We start from the raw sequence: 16,303 nt of genomic DNA on the forward strand, positions 1-16,303 counted from the left end.
GGTTTTGCTCTCTGATACGAATGAAGCACAGGGCAGTCAAATGTCAGTGGAAGCTTAGCAGCTCACTTTTCCTGCTTCTCTCCATTTTATTATGCTCTGTGTTTGCAAAAGAGGAGCCTCTTCTGTTCTCAGCTTTGTCAGTGTTTTGAGAGCAGGCAGCCTTGCTGCTTTTGACAAAGTTTTTGCTGTCTCCTCAAAACAAGAAAAGCCTCATTTTCCCAGAACAGGGCCATATTTGGACATTGCTAAAACAACTTCAACCTTCAGCGTGCCCCACCCTTCCCTGGCTGGGGATCCCAGAGCAGTTCCAGGGTGTATCAGGACTCAGGAGGCTGCTGCCCTCACTGCTGTGCTTGGGGGCAGGACAGAACTCTGCTCCAGCTCTCAGGTGGCACAGAGCCAGGTCTCACACTCCCTCAAAGAGCATCCCATGGGATGGATGCAGATGTCCTGGTCCCCTGGAGTGAGCAGTGCTCCCATCCCGAGCCCTCTGCTCCTCCTGGAGCGTGCACCACCCACTCTGGGGGCTGGACCTGTTCCACCCCCTCCAAGGCACCTGCTCCAGGGTTTGTACCTGTTCCACCCCCTCCAAGGCACCTGCTCCAGGGTTTGTACCTGTTCCACCCTCTCCAAACCTGCTCCAGGGTTTGTACCTATTCCACCCCCTCCAAGGCACCTGCTCCAGGGTTTGTACCTGTTCCACCCCCTCCAAGGCACCTGCTCCAGGGTTTGTACCTGTTCCACCCCCTCCAAGGCACCTGCTTCAGGGTTTGTACCTATTCCACCCTCTCCAAAACTGCTCCAGGGTTTGTACCTGTTCCACCCCCTCCAAGGCTGAGGTAGCACTCCCACTGCTGGGGTGATGCAGGTTTGTGCCAGATGAGTGACTGGGAGGGAGAGCTCCAGGCTGGTATCACGATATTTATTGCACTCCAGAAGTTGCATTAAAAGCCTGTGGGGTTTCCTGGCGTGCAGTTTGTCACGTGCCTTGCATGTCTGACCAAGTGGGGTAATTTTGTCAAAATATTTTGACACTGCTTTGCTTTTAACAAGGGCAAACTGACCTTGCTTTCTCCCCTCTCCAAACCACCCAAAGGAAGCTAGCCAAGAAGCAGAAGGAGACTCAGACCAGCACACAGAGGGAGATGGGTCCTGTGGCTACTTCTGACAAGACCTCCACAAAACTCAGTGCTGTTCACAATGAAGAAGCTTTTTCTTCCAGCTGCCAAGATGTTAATGGATTCAGTAAGTTTAACTTGCTTGCAATGGATATGACCCCCTTGGAGAGCTCTAGGTTCTTAAAAGGACCTATTCCTTTGGGCACAGTGTTGAGGAGTTAGGAATGGCAGTGATAGAGATCGTTGCAAAAGCTCCATAGAAATCTGGAATGTCTCTAAGACTGCCCCTGGTTTCACTGTCAGACAGGTGGAGAACATTCCTCTGGGTCCAAATCTACTGAGAATAATTTATAAAGTCTGTTCTAATAACTGCATCAGAATAAGAGGCACATGTTTATTTGTTGTTTAGAAATACTTTTCCTTTGTGAGTAGAAGAGTCAAATCCCTTAGCTGACTTGTGGGATTAAAAACCATTTTCTGTATGAAATTGTTATGAAAGAAGGCCTGGTCTCCTGGCTAGAGAACTGGAATGGAAAGACAACATTTCTTCCTTTGTCTGTGTCCTCGGTTTATTCTTCACACGGGTTCAGTAAAACTGATCTTAGTTAACATTTGTAAACCACTCAGACCTCTGTAGCTAAAAGAGTTTTGTGGGTAAAGCAGCACCGAGTCCTACTTTAGCCTCACTAGATCCAGGTTGAGTGCATGGTGGATTGCATGGTGGATTTGTAAACCTTTTTCATATTAAATAAATTTAAACTTAGACACTATGGGCATGTCACTCCTTCTTTTGACACTCAGCCTGTTAGTTTGGACAAGGGACAGCTCTGAAACTCAAGTGTGTACTAAAACTCTTGTCTTTATTAAGCATCTTTAGTGAAGGGTTTTTTCCCCTGATTTCTAAAATGGAAGTGCTCATGATAGAAAATGTGGTTTAGCATTGAAACCTCCTCCTTGTAAGCTGAAACTGACTGGGATGGGTTGAGTGAATTCTTCCTTTCCCTCTCTGCAGGTCATGTCAAATTCCATCTGCATGTGCTGCTACTGCCACTTTGTGTGACACACTTGTGAGATGGATAAATAGGTGTCTGGGACAGCCAAGGTTGGCAGGGAACACTTTTCTCTGATATTAAATTGATTTCAGTCAAGATCAAATTTTCTCAGGTGCTGAGTAGCTCTGTCCTAAGGAGGCAGCAAGAGTTCTGTGGGGTTCATATCTCTGAAGGCCAGGAGAGCAGCAGTGTTCCATCAGCCATCCCCAAAAGAGCAGAGGCAGCTTGGCTGGAGTGTGTGGGGAAAGTCAAGTGTTTAATACTTCCCTCAGAATCTGGGTTTCTGAAAGTTTGGGGATTCTTTTTCTAACCAGAAAATGAGAAAAGAGACAAGCTTGAAATGTGACCTCATCTTTTCCCCCACCTTTGTTATTTTCACAGACTAATTAAAACAGCTGAGTAATTTGCTTGAAATGGCAACTGTAGAAAATATGATGTATCAAATTTTGTAAGGAAACAGCACTCCAGGTTTTCAATATTTTAATCAGTTAGATCTTTACTTGTCTGACATCCCTGCAGATTTTATCAATGCCTTCCCCTATAACCTGAGTCAGCCATGGGTGGATTCTTTTTAATTTTTTTTCCTCTTTATATCTGTGAGAAAGAATTATCAATAAACCTTCATAATTTCTCCAAATTTTTTACTGCCAAGTCCAGGATGCTGAGGTGCTGGAGGTAAGTTCTGTGCAGTAGTGTGCACATGCTGATACAGGAATTTTATGAGTAAAAGAATTCCTTGAAAAGAAAAATAAAATAAATTGCCTTAATGGAGTTTAATACTTGTGGGTTCTATGCAGGCCTACTTTGGAATAACTTAATAGGATTATTTCTTAACCTTCCTGCTAACTAATAGAGTTTTACAGGGTTTATCCACCAGAGCTGTTGAAATCAACTGTCTTAAGCAGCAGTCAGATTCCTTCTTAAATTGTTTTTTCGCCTGCCAACAGTAAATAGCATTTCCAGCATCCCATGATGGGCAGTCACCCTCTCCTTCCTGCCCTCAGCTGTGGGAGCCTGAGCTGGCTGTAGCAGGGATGTGGAAATGCCCCTCTCCTTTTGGAAGAAGAGCCCACCAAGAGAAGCAAAGTGTTTTCAATGCCAGGATCACCTTGCCAGCTCACAAAAGCAATCAAACAGCACAAGACAATTTGCTAAGTAGGATCCCTCAGTTATTGAATGACTTGCGGGCAACTTTACCTGCAGAACACAATGTCCTTGCAGGGCTTGTGTCCTTGCCTCCAGTTTTAACTTTCTGTCACTATAATTCTGATAACTTTTCAGACAGAACAAATTCAGTGAGTGCCTACAGAAGCTTTTCTCTTCCCATGCTCTCTCCAGTTGGCCACTGGTCTGCTCCTGGGTGAGTCCTGTCCATCCTCCTGCTGGTGCTTACCCTGTCTCCCTGCCCTGCCACCACACAGGACTATTTTCTAAATCAGTTAGATTTAAAAATCTCACTTTCAAGGGTGCTGCCTGATGCTCTGCACCACGAGGGAGATAAAAAATGAACAGCTGCCCTCCTTCTTATCAGCCCCTTGTTTTCTGTTGAGGCATCAAGACCTCAGGTCTTGCTGAAAAGAGGAAGAGAATCAGATATTTATCTTTCCTGGCCCAAAGCAAAGCCCCTCATCCCTCTTTCCATTCTGCAATGTTAGTTGTTATCCTGGCAGGATTCTCACTGATACATACAGGTGTTAAAATTAAAGAGATTTTTTTGGACTCAGCCTCCATCTCTGACACTCCACACAATCAGAGAAGGTTTTTGGTAAAACATAGATTGGTCTATGGCTGTTCCAGCTTGTCTGCTTTTACTTGGGGATTATGAGCAATCACAGTTGGTCATTTCCTCAATTATCTTGGGTTTTTTAAAGATAACAATATATCCCAACTCCATTAAAGGCAGGTGATGGCCCTGGCAGTGCAGGAATGTTGGGAAGCAGCACAGTCACGTGTAGACACTGGCTCAGGGCAGGGTTATTATGAAACAAGATGGGAAATGGGAAATAAAGTGGACCTAAATTTGCCCCCCAGTGTCTGCACTGACCAGAAGAGTGTGCAGGGGGTTGTGACCATGCAGAAATCATGGGCAGTTTGGCAGTGATGGGACGAGCAGCAGTGGATTAGCTCAGCAGGGATGCACTGATGTGCTCTGAACAAAGGAACTACTCTTCTGGCTTTGCAGTGCTCAGGTGCCATGGACCAGCCTTGTCCAGGAGAATTCCCTGTCCCCAGCAGAGCCATCCTGGCATCCTTGCAGGGGTTCTGGCAGGAGCTGTTTGATTCTGAGATTTAACCCATTAAAATGCAGCCAGTTTTGCTGGAGCCTGATTTATTAAGGTGTGCTTTACCTGTGTGACATCTCAGTCTGGGGGCAGACAGCTCTCCAGACACCCTGCAGGAGGGACACAGATGAAGGAGTGGGTTTAATGCTTCAAGGCAGAGAATTCTGGAAGTGGGGGAACTGAGTTCTGCAGTAGGAGCCACTACCATAAGTTACCAAGTCGGTGTGATTTCACTTATGAGAACAAGAAGACGAGAGGGAAGAGTAGGCAAGTGGCACTCAGGGTTTAAGGGATCCATTTGTTCCAAGAAACATCGAAATTCACACCTTTGCACAATCCTTCATGATTATATGATCAGTGAGATGCAAAGGTCTTCACAAAAGACAAACACAGCAAGATGTAGTTCTTACTCCTGCCCCATAGATAATTTTCACTCATAATTAGGTGACCTGCCAAATGCAGTCTAAGAACTTGTAGGGTCATAGACATGAGATGCTTCTTGTAGTACAAGAATTCTTCAAATAATTTAAAAACAAAAGACAAACTCACATTTTATCAAAAGCATAAAAGGAAAATGTACTAGATTCCCTTTTACTGGCTTTCATGAGATTTTTATGGGGTTTGCTAGTTTAGGAAATATTATAAAAATTAAAGAATAATTTTCAGAATAGGAAGGAGCCTTCACCACTCTGCATGACTGGAGGGATCTGTGTGGCCTCACGTGCCACTCCAGGGAGCACAAAGAGAATTTTTAATGAAGTCTTAATCTCTACCCTGATGTGAAATCCTCTCTGGACGTGTTTCCTTTGATTACAGACCCGAGAGCCTGTAAGAAATGCTAGTTAGAAAGCAGCCCTGTGTATACATCTCATTATACAACCTGACTGATTTCAGGAACAAGTTCTCCAAAGTTTTAAGAAACTTCGCTTTTGTGTTTGTGGGTTTTGGGGGAATTTTGTTTTTGTTTAGTGTTTTGGTTTGGTTTTTCATTGGTTTTGGTTTTGGGTTGGGTTTTTTCTTGGTTTTGCTTGGGTTTGTTTGGGGTTTTTTCCCTCCTTTTTAATCTGAATCTAAAAGTCACATCCCTGTGTCACAAACATAGTTCATGTCATAAACCTCAGTTGGTAGCATCTTTAATCAAACTCACTGACATGAGGTGTTTATCTGGAAATTCATCCTCAGCAGCTCTGGAAGGGCAGTATGGCTTTTTGTACTCCCAAATGCAGCATGTTCTTTTATACTCCCAAATTCCAGAAAAACTTCAGTCCTGCCCCAAGTCCTGAGTGTGGCCTTGCCCTGTGACACTGGGCAAACCAATTGATCTTATTTTATGTTATCTGAAACCTGGCCATGTCCTAAGTGCGGTGGGAGAAGGGTCTGATTTAGGCTGACCAAGTGCAAGAGGCCCCAAAGCAGAGGAACTTTATGACTTAAGGCAGCTGGGGCAGAGCTCCAGCAGATGAAACCGTGAGGAATTTGATGGTTTTAATGTGTTTCCAAGTCATGTAGGTCTGAAAATAAGGTGTGAGAATGCAGAATGAGAGCAGGTTCATGACCTAGATGATTATAAACTGCTCAGGAGGTAATTCTGACTTTATGGAACTCCCTAGACCAGTGACTTCATTGAGTTTCCCCACAGAATAACTTGAAATTTTTAAGCAGTGTTTGATCCATAGATACAAAAAAATTGCTTCTGAATTTACTTTGATGTAAACTGAGTTTTATCTACTTCTGTTGGGCTATGGAATAGTTTTTCCTGTGTTATCTGTTGTCATCTTTCTGATGTACTGAGATTTGTATTAGCTTGTTTCCCAACATTCTGAGGAGGAGATATATAAATGCCTGTAACTCTGAGAGTGAATGCAGAGTGCTAACAAAAGAATATGCCTTCAAAAATGATGGATTACCATAAGAATGTGCATGTTTGCTGCTGTAGGTATAAACCAGCCTCATAAATTTACTATCAAAACAAGAATCTACCATGAAGATGTTGAGCCTTTTCTCCTTTCAAAAATATTTGATTAATATGGAAATTTGTGGATTCTTGTCCAGAGAAAGCTAATGCTGTAATGGGAGAAGGCAAGGATACTTGTCCTGCTGAAAGAACCCAGCTCACAGGGGAAGGGATTATAGGATTTGCTATGAGCAGTCCTGGGTTGAAGAACAAGTCCCTTGTAAACTTGTAATGTTTTAACCAAAAAATTGCCAGCCTACCTGTGTATTTTTGTGGTACATTGTGTTTTAGTAGGTTTATTTTACTGTCAATACTGATTCTCTGTAGTTTGTATTTTGGGGGTCATTTTTGAGGAATTTCCTCTTAGAGACAAAACCCTAAGTTTGCTCCTTTGGTGAAAAAAAAACAAAGAACATTTAGAATATGGACCTATGAATGTAGCTCTGTGTGTATCCTGTTTAGGAACACATTGATTTACAGTAACTATAATCCTATATTTGGGGTCTGGAGTGCTTATATTAAAGAAAATCCATCATGATGACAATGTAATAAATGTAATATGCATGTTGAAATGAAAAATATAATTCATTTTGATAAGCCTTATATATCCCAAATTACTGTGTTCTTTGAGGAACATTCTCCCTGTTCTCTTTCTCTCTCTTAATATATGTCTAAAGTCTTTTCCTTATGTCTTTCCTACCTAGCATCACCCTCTCCTTGTTCATTTTCTGTCCAAAGCAAAACCCTTCAGAGCAAATCTATGTTGAATTCCTACTACTCAGGTACTAGTGCCAGACTTTTCTTTCATTCCTAAATTTTCTTTGCTTTTTTATGTTACCCAATATAACCTATAATAGACCAAGGCTTCTGAGTGTGAGACACAGCTAACCTTGTTTTCATTTTCTGTAACTTTTCTTTTCCTGTTGATCCTCTGTTGATTTCCATTGATCCCTGTCGTGTGGGTGAACGGAATTCCATCTCAAAGTTTCATCAGACACCGTCCCATCGACCACGCTGTTAGGTAAGAGGACAGGTATGGTGTGCTGGGCTGAGCTGGAGAGCAAACACACTCTCTGTGTCATGAAAATAACACTCTGAAGTGTTTGGCTTCCAAAATCAGGATTAATCCCGTGCTCATGCGTTTATCAGAAAACTGTTGTTTCATTCATGTTTTGTTATTGCTTTCAAAGGAAAGAAAATTTCAAAAATTAAGGTTTAGTCATTTTTTCAAGTGTGCGTTGTTCCTTTTTTCACTGAGATTTGGGGTTCTGGGCCCCTTTCCCACACGCTGCCTTGCCTTAGGATAAGTTCTGACTCCTGCAGGTGCTTGTGCCTGTGCAGCTGACACAGAACCACAGAATAGTTCGGGTTGGAAGAGACCTTTAAAAGCTCTCTAGGTCATGGGCAGGAACACTTTCCTACAGACCAGATTTCTCAGAGCCCCTTCCAACCTGACCTGGATGGTTTCCAGGCATGGGGCATCTTCCACCCCTCTGAGCAACCTGTGCCAGTGCCTCACCACCCTGTTTATAGAAAGTTTCTTCTTTGTATCTAGTGTGAATTACCCTGTTTCCATTCAAAACCAGCCCCCTGTGCTGTGTGTGAGGTTCGGCTGGACCTGCCTCGAGGGTTGCAAATTTAACTGAGGATTTGCATGTCTGCAGCAGGTGGGAGCCTGCAGTTTTGGGTGAAGTTGAATGTATAAAGGTTATTTGGAGAAATTCCTGGCTGGGTTCTGGGAAGTGGCTCCACCTGATTCTGTGTATGCTGAGAGTTAAATGCTATATCTTTCAGGCAGTCAGGTATGGATTTGAGAGGTAAACAAAGGTCCTGAGAGGCAGAGGCTGCTCTATGGCTCTTTAAGACATCAGAAAGAAATTCTCCCCTGTGAGGGTAAGGAGGCTCTGGCACAGGGTGCCCGGAGCAGCTGTGGCTGCCCTGGATCCCTGGAAGTGCCCAAGGCCAGGCTGGACAGGGCTTGGAGCAACCTGGGACAGTGGCAGGTGTTCCTGCCATGGCAGGGTGTGGAACTGGATGATCTTTGAGTTCCTTTCTCACCCAAAACTCTCTGATTCTCTGCTTTATTAATTCCTCCGCTATGGAGCAGAAAGATGATGTGTGGCTGATCAGAATCTAGCCAGAGGGATTTATCATTTTGGATTATCTACAATAAATGTTCCTTTCAGACACAGTAATCTACCGTGACTGCTTCAAACATCACTCAGAACATGGGGAAGGGCCACAGTCAGACCAGGAAGAAATGACAACCAGTGGCTGTTCCTTGGTTGACAGCCTGGCACAGAGGCCTGGAGGGGCTGCCACAACACACACATCCATCCTGCTGCCTGCCAAAATGCTGATGGCAAGGAATGAGGCCTCTGAATGGGGTGGGGAAGGAAAGGTGTCCATTTCCCAGAAGGTTTGTTCTCATTTCCCAGAGGCTCAGTGTGATCAACAGAAAAGCCTAAAGGCAGGTTTCTCTTTTGACTAAAAAGCAAGTCCCTGACCTGCAGTTTGATGGAAGATACCAAACTCAGTCCAGTGTTTGGCATCTGGGAAAACCTGGCCATTCTTTGGGGGAGCTCTTTTCCCCCTCTGCCCTGATGGAATTAAGGTGTGAACTGCACTCTTCATGCCCTGATGCTCCAGTAGCAATGAACAGGTTCCCTCTGTGCTTCTTCTGGCAAAGCAAAAACCCCCAAAACTTTTAAAACCCCAAATTTTACAGATGAAAAAGAGAAAATAGGAATCTAACCAGCCTTGTGATTATGTATTCAAAAATATTTCAAATTTCTACTAAGCACTATATCTGTGTAAGGATTGATAGCCCTGTTTTACACATGGGAAGTTAAGTACAGAGCACTTTTAAGATATGAATTACACAGACTGGTCACTGTCCCAGTTCCACCTGAATTTAACAGCTTGTGAAACAGCTCCTGACATTGGAGAAATTTCTATCTTGTGACTTGTAGACAAATTAAAACCTTGGCGTTCTGGTTTCTCAGACAAATCCATCAGATGTCAGATGCTGCTGTATGAGCAAAAGAGGTTTAATTTTTGATGTTTATTAATATTAATTCCCAGGGAAGAAAAACATATCTTGAAAAGGGATTAGTCATCCCACTACCAATATCTGTACCTGCAATTCAGTACTGTTTGTTCCCATCTATTATGCTTTCTGCTAATAAATGTTCTATATTTGCAGTATTGCATGGCTCCCTAGGCTTGGCTGTGACATGTAAGATTCAGGAGATTTAGGATTTGCCTCTATCCCAATTCCTGATTAATACTTTTTTATTAATGCATGTTTTTAGTGAAGTCATTTTCTCTTCCACTTCTGGACAACTCTGGATTTGAAATGTTTTGTTCAAACATCTTCACTAGAGAAGGAAATATCTAAAACTAAAAAATAAATGAGGTAGAGTTCCACTTGAAGATGAGGTAGCACAACCTTAGGGATTATTTCTGGAAAAAGATTCATGTCCAGTAGCCCTTGAAGATGTTCAGGGCGGTCTCTTCAGGGGAAGCAGCTTGTCCTTCCCTTGCATCTCTTGGCATCTCCTGGCAGTAGGAAAGGACATTTAGCCTTGTTCTTATTCCAGCTGCTCATGAGGATCCTCACAAGAGTCACCACCCTCCAGAGAGGACAGGGATTTTAGTGCCTTGCAGATGAGCAGAACAAGCAGAGAGAGCTCTCTGACACAAAGTCTCAGACAAAAATTAGCTGTGCTTAGAAAGACATAGAAAATTTTCATGGATTTTAGACTAGTGTAGCTTTTTTGCCCACCCCTAATCAGTCTGCTGTGTGTACATCCCCAGCCTAGGCTGAATAACTCAAAGATGTTAAGAAGACAGTATTGCTGCTTTAGCAGGTGCCTCTGTCACTGACTTTTTACTGTGGGATGAGTGATTTTTATGCAATGAATTCTCAAAACTTCAATGGCTTGACCTGCTCAGTTGCATCAGAAGCCTTCCAGGCCAAGACAGCTCTAATAAGGAGCTGTGGGAGAGGTTTTCCCAGCACTTAGCTGTGCTGAGGTTGGCCAGGGGCAGAGTGAGCACCAAAAGATCAGACCTTTATAGGCTGGTGCTTGAGCTGAATTTCTCTTACATTTCTTCCTGACTGCAGAACTGGAAAACCCTCTCTTCCAGTCTTTAATGGATTGTAGGATTGTGCTGTTTTGAAGTTTCCACTTGTTTTCCAGATGTAACTGAATGTCTCTGGAAGGTGGGTTGGTCTGGCAGCCTCTTTCCACCAAGAAGGCGAAGAGAGATTTGGCTTGGTGAAGTCCACACCTCCAAAGAGCTTCACAGTTACATTTCTACCAAATAATCCCACATCATTGCCCACCTCACCAAAGCATCTTCTTTGTACCTTTAACAGGATTTTCTTCTATGTTACATGATGAATAAAATGTATGTAATAGTTTTTATAAGATCACAATACTCTTAGGTAAGAATACTGTTATAATATTAGAATACTTTAATATTCTTATTAGAATGCTCTTATAAGATTAGAATACTCTTATGCTTGGTGTTAACCAAGCAATTCTAACAAAGTTCTAGAATCTATTAAAAAAATTACTTACTTTTAAAAAAAATTATGGACACGTGGCTTCTTCATGCCTTTGAAATGAAAGGTGCACCCTCTGTGCTCGGTCAAGCCTGCTGTCAGAAGGCTTTGTTAAGGAATGTGCCCTTTCAGAGCTCAGTTGATATCATTAGATAAATGGTGTTTTGCCTTCAGTTTGCCATCCCACTGTTGGTATTGTAGATAGAATATTAGAGCTGGGTATTTATCATATAATAAAGCCTTGACACACACAAAAAAGCAAATTATTTTTCATCTCACACCATATCCCTGGTGTACAGGGAAGAGGTATTAGCCATGCTCTAGTCACCCTCGGAAGATGTGAAAGAATTGACAGCCTTTGCTCTAGTGTGGAGAGACTGGCTCTGTGTGTAATTAAATCCATCACAAACACCACTCAAAACATAATTTATTTTGTGCAAAGGGTGTCGTATCGCATCTTATCACTTGCCAAGGCTAAGAGAATAAAAATTATAAGCAGATATGATAGCCCTGTCATTTCAGTCACAGGAGGAATTTGTGGATGTTAAAGTTTTGAGAGAAGCTTCTCCAGTGCAGAAGGGAAGGTGACACCGCAGTGCAGCTTTGCTTTTAGTTGTGAGAGGCATGAGTGAGTTTTCTGGTCAGGAGACAACATCATACTCTGTGCCCAGATATCCATTTCTCAGTCTAATTATGTTTACAAAACAAATGATCTCTATAAAAGCATCTAAAGCTTTAATCCCTAAAGGTGAGCAGGACCCCTCCCAGCAGCCTTACTGAGATGTTGCACAGGGCTCTGATCATACAGAGCCACTTCCAGACTGGCAATCTAATTTCTCAGCTGCTCTTCATCTTATCTGTGACATTTATGGAGAAGTTCATCAGTTTTTTGGTGGAGGCAAACATATTTATTTTGCTTGTCTGAGAAGCACAAAAGTACAGAACACAAGGAGGTGTAGCAGCAGGCGAGCAATAATAACTCACTGTCAGGGTTGCTCATCAGGGGGAAGATTCCACTGAAGCGACCTCTGCTCCAGCTCCTCTCTGCATGCTGGACTCTGTTACTTCTTGGCACAATAAAACCTCAGGGTTGATTTCAGCAAGTTCATGATTATTTCCCCAGCAAAGAAATTCACAAAAAGCACCATTTCATAGGCAGGGAGAATTTGTGAATATGTGAGGTCAGCATTGTTGCATTTGCTTATCTGCAATTTCACACTAAAGGCATGAGCTGAGATACCTGAAAAGTTTTCCAATCAGCCAAGTTGTGTAAGAGACAGGAAATCACTAATTTATCGTCTTCTACAAAATTTCAGGGTGTTAGTTGAACTCTCAAGCTGATTACAGAATGGCTTGAGTTGGAAGGAACTTTAAAGCTCATCTTCCACCACTTGCCATGGGCAGGGACACCTTCCACTGTCCCAGGGTGCTCCAAGACCCATCCAACCTGGCCTTGGACACTTCCAGGGATGGGGGATCACGAAAATGCCAGCTTCCAAAATCAAAACATCTGAGTTGGCAAAGCACATCTTATATGAGGAGTAAGAGTGGCACTGGAAAGAGTTAACAAACAAGCTGGCAACTCTCTTTGCTGTCACAAGCTGCTGATATTAGAAGCAATCCTGTCATTTAACAGCATGTTCCCAGACACATGCAGAATACCTGCCTTATTTACAGCTGCACAAATAGAACTGGGGAAAATTGGAGATTGTTCTAGGAAGAAACCGGAGCCCTGAGCAGCCTGCCCTAATGAGACTTCAGAAGCTCTCAATTGATTTACTTTATCAAAGAGAAACTGAAGAAGTGATTTGATCAGTGCCTGCATGGGTCAGGATTTCAAATGCTCAGAGGGCTCTTTAATCTAACAGAAGGTATAATAAGATTCAGTGCCTGCAATCGAAGCTAAGCAAAATCAAATTGCAATTAAGAAATGTTTAGTCAGCAAGGGTAATTAACCATTGCCACAATTTTGGGGGTCAGAATGGAATCATCACCTCCTGAAATGTTTTAATTTGAATTGTTTATTGCATCTTTGGAATTCCATCTTTGGAATGCAGTGAAATATGGTGGTGTGTGTTCCTATCAAAAGCAAAGGACATATGACTAGGATAAATGTGCAATGAAATATAATTTTAATAAACACCTGATGCATGATCCTCCACATTTAGCAGCTTCTGAGTATTAGGGTGAATTATTTGCTGCAACTTTTCCATTTAAAAAAATATATTTTTCTGTTTTGTTTTTCTCACTGAAAACTCAGTAAAGGCACACATGCTTTATAGGCACTGCCAAAAATTTAGTGCAAAGTCTTGGCCAATTTGTCCTACAAAGTCATTCTCATTTGCAAGGGACTGGGGACATGTTTGTGAGAAGCAGACAGAGAAAAGGAACTGTGGAAAATTACTTTAACTTGCCTTTAGTGCAACAATTAAAGCAGCAGCCTGACTTTGCTGGAATCTTTGTTGTCTTTCCCAGTAATAAGGGTGCCAAAAGGAATGAGATGTGCATTATAGCTGCAAACAGAAGGAAAAGCAAAGCCTGTTTGCCAGCCCTCCGAAGACTCTTTTGGTTGACTGTCCTAGTGAGAGATCAGTTCACTGCCACCTCCCCTCCCACCTGCATTTTGAATTGTTCACAAAATTGCTGCAAACACACCCTGAGAGGTGCTGGCCTCGCTGAGCGCCTCATTACCGAGCTGAGCTCCACACTCGTGGGGTGATTAGATGGAGAGGGAACAGTGTGTTACTTGCATCAGGCTTTATTAGCAGAACATGGAAGTGTTGAGCTCAGCTCACACACAGCAATTTGTGTTCAGAAAAGCCCCTCTACATTTTCCTTGGCCCAGATAAAATGCTTGCGGGAGCAACTGAGAGTCCAGGGCTGCTGCTGTTGTTAGGGTTGGGGTTTTTTTACAGGTAGCACAGGCGCCATGCATGATGTGTTTGTCACAGAAAACCGGAGGAGGTGATGGCCTGAACAGTTTCAGCTGTGTGTCCCAGCATGGAGAGGGGGGTGACCCACATTGTGTGATGCTTTTCTTCAAGCAGAATCACCTGACAGGGTGAGGCACACAAGCGGTGCTGCCCCAAATCACACTTTGCATTCTTCCCTGTGAGGGTGGGAAGGCCCTGGCACAGGGTGCCCAGGGAAGCTGTGGCTGCCCCTGGATGCCTGGAAGTGTCCAAGACCAGCCTGGATGGGCCTTGGAGCAGCCTGGGATACTGAAATGAGATGGTTCCTTCCAAGCCCAAACCATTCTGAGCTTCTGTGCTACAAGAGCTGTTCCTACAATCAGGGATTTGCAGCAATTTTTATCTCATTGACCAAAGAGACCAGTTGTCACTGTGGACTCAAAGGCCAGGGACAGCCCCCTCATTGCTGCTGAGCACCTTCTTCTAGCCCCACCTCCATACCATGAATGCCTACCTTACGGGAAGTTATTCTGGAAAGAAGGAGCCACCACTTTCCTGGCTCTCACCTCTCCCTGTGACACACCTCTCTCAGAAGAGAGCCAAGTACACCAGAATTAAAGGAACTGATGAAGAGAGAAATTAGTAATTGCCTGCAAAGCAGCTGGCTGATCTGAGCTCCATTTTACAAGTCGCCTGTGCTCTGCGTGTGCCCTGCCCGAATTAGCACCAGAACCACACATTAGTTTTAAGACTCCCTCTCGAATTGGGATCTCATAATGTTTTTTAATTGGGGCTGATAAAAATGTGGCATTACTTGCAGGTTCCTCAGAGAAGCCAGTTGTGAAATTGGGTTTGTATTAAACCTAATGATGGAAAATTAAGCATAGTACGTCTGTCGGAAATGGTCCGCGATAAAAGTCTTCTCCTTTTCATTACAGGAGGTTAATAGGGAATAGGGGAGCAAAGATGCACTGGGAAAGCGAATCCAACTAGGGGAATTAATAAGCCTTGAAATTCCCTCTGTTCAGAGTTCTCACACTGTCATTAGTCAGAGCATTAGGGATGATTATACAAATGCTTTGGATGTTACTCTTCCTTAAATCCCAAATTTATTCACATTTTGTGTTTGAGGGTTGCTTTGCTTGAGCCACAGTTGTGTAAATCTCTGAGTGTCCTGGGAATGTGACTGTGTTTATGAGAACCTGGGACTCAGAAATCCTGAAATTCAGGAGTCCAATCTTCAAAGCAGATGATCACTGTGCTAATTTATTTCAGAGGAGCAGGCTGTGTTCAGCATCTCTGATAATTCACCCCCAACCGTGTTGATGTCCCACTGCTGATGAGCTTGCCTTGCAGCAGTGTCCACTACTGGCATTCCTGTCTCCTCACAGCCCTGCAGCACCAGAGCATATCCTTGCTTTCACATCTTCCCCTAATCTAATAATAAACCAGCTGAAGAGCTATTTGTTATGTCTATGCTGAGGACACAGTAGGATGCCCTCAGCTCTCTGCTCCTGCCCACCTTTGCAGGAGGGACATGGGCAGCCCCTGCCCAAAAACCACAGTGGTTTCTCAAGCAGAGCAATGTTTACAAGAACATTCTAAGATTATTTCTGCCTCACAGAAATCATCCTGAAACTGCAGTTTGATTTATTTATTCTTTATCCCTTTAAAAACGTGGCCGCAGTGTTGCTCTCAAGGGGTGGTGTTTCAGCTCTTTGTCAGTGAACTTGCTGTTCACTCCCTGTGTGTGGAAGCTCAAGAAGGTTTTGTGAACAATCTTAGGTGCATTTTTTGTTTGCTAATACCTTTGTTTGGGTAAGGCCAGAAAGAATTGATGCAGGTTTTATGTGTGAAAGGAGCTGAGCATTTCAGATCCCTGCAGTCCTAGGAAAAAACAACGCTATATTTGGCCATCTACTTAAACTTGTACAGCTCTACTAGATAAGTCATTGAATTTTTCATTTAGTCTGAGTTCTGTTGTTAAAGATTGTTACAGTCAATTGTTTGGTTATTGAAGTTATTTTTTATTTTCTCTTAGTTCACTGGGAATATTTTGTTGTACATAAGTTTTGCTGGGGATATGAAGTTGCAATTCCATCTGCATAGGGATAGATTTCTTTAAATTCACTTCTTTCAAAATAACCCCCTTTTCTATTAAGTTTACATATCTGAAATTTAAATTTCTGTGCATAAGATAACTATGTTTTTATGCTGGCTTATTTTTTTTTCTTGATGATATTACATCTTTGTCATTGACATACAAAATTTTAGGCCTGAACTAGCAGAGCAGTTGACTTTGCCTGAGCATCCTGCCTTATTTGAAATGCTAATCATTTGCTTGCTGTTCACTTGTGTCCCTCTCAGCTATCTCATGCTGTACACCCCAAATCCTGCCTGAATCCCTTGCTC

General features: G+C 43.0%; 1 protein-coding gene across 1 annotated transcript in view; it reads left to right on the forward strand.

Moving 5' to 3' along the window:
- The window catches only part of PTPRT (protein tyrosine phosphatase receptor type T), a 444,327-nt gene that overhangs the window by 387,750 nt on the left and 40,274 nt on the right, over positions 1-16,303 (forward strand). Inside the window, exons 18-20 of the mRNA XM_068207489.1 lie at positions 1,097-1,245; positions 7,111-7,188; positions 7,392-7,427. Coding sequence (XP_068063590.1) covers positions 1,097-1,245; positions 7,111-7,188; positions 7,392-7,427 — 263 coding nt within the window. The remainder of the gene's footprint in view (positions 1-1,096; positions 1,246-7,110; positions 7,189-7,391; positions 7,428-16,303) is intronic.

Source organism: Anomalospiza imberbis, chromosome 17 (genome assembly GCF_031753505.1).
Source record: "Anomalospiza imberbis isolate Cuckoo-Finch-1a 21T00152 chromosome 17, ASM3175350v1, whole genome shotgun sequence".
Lineage (NCBI taxonomy): Eukaryota > Metazoa > Chordata > Aves > Passeriformes > Viduidae > Anomalospiza > Anomalospiza imberbis.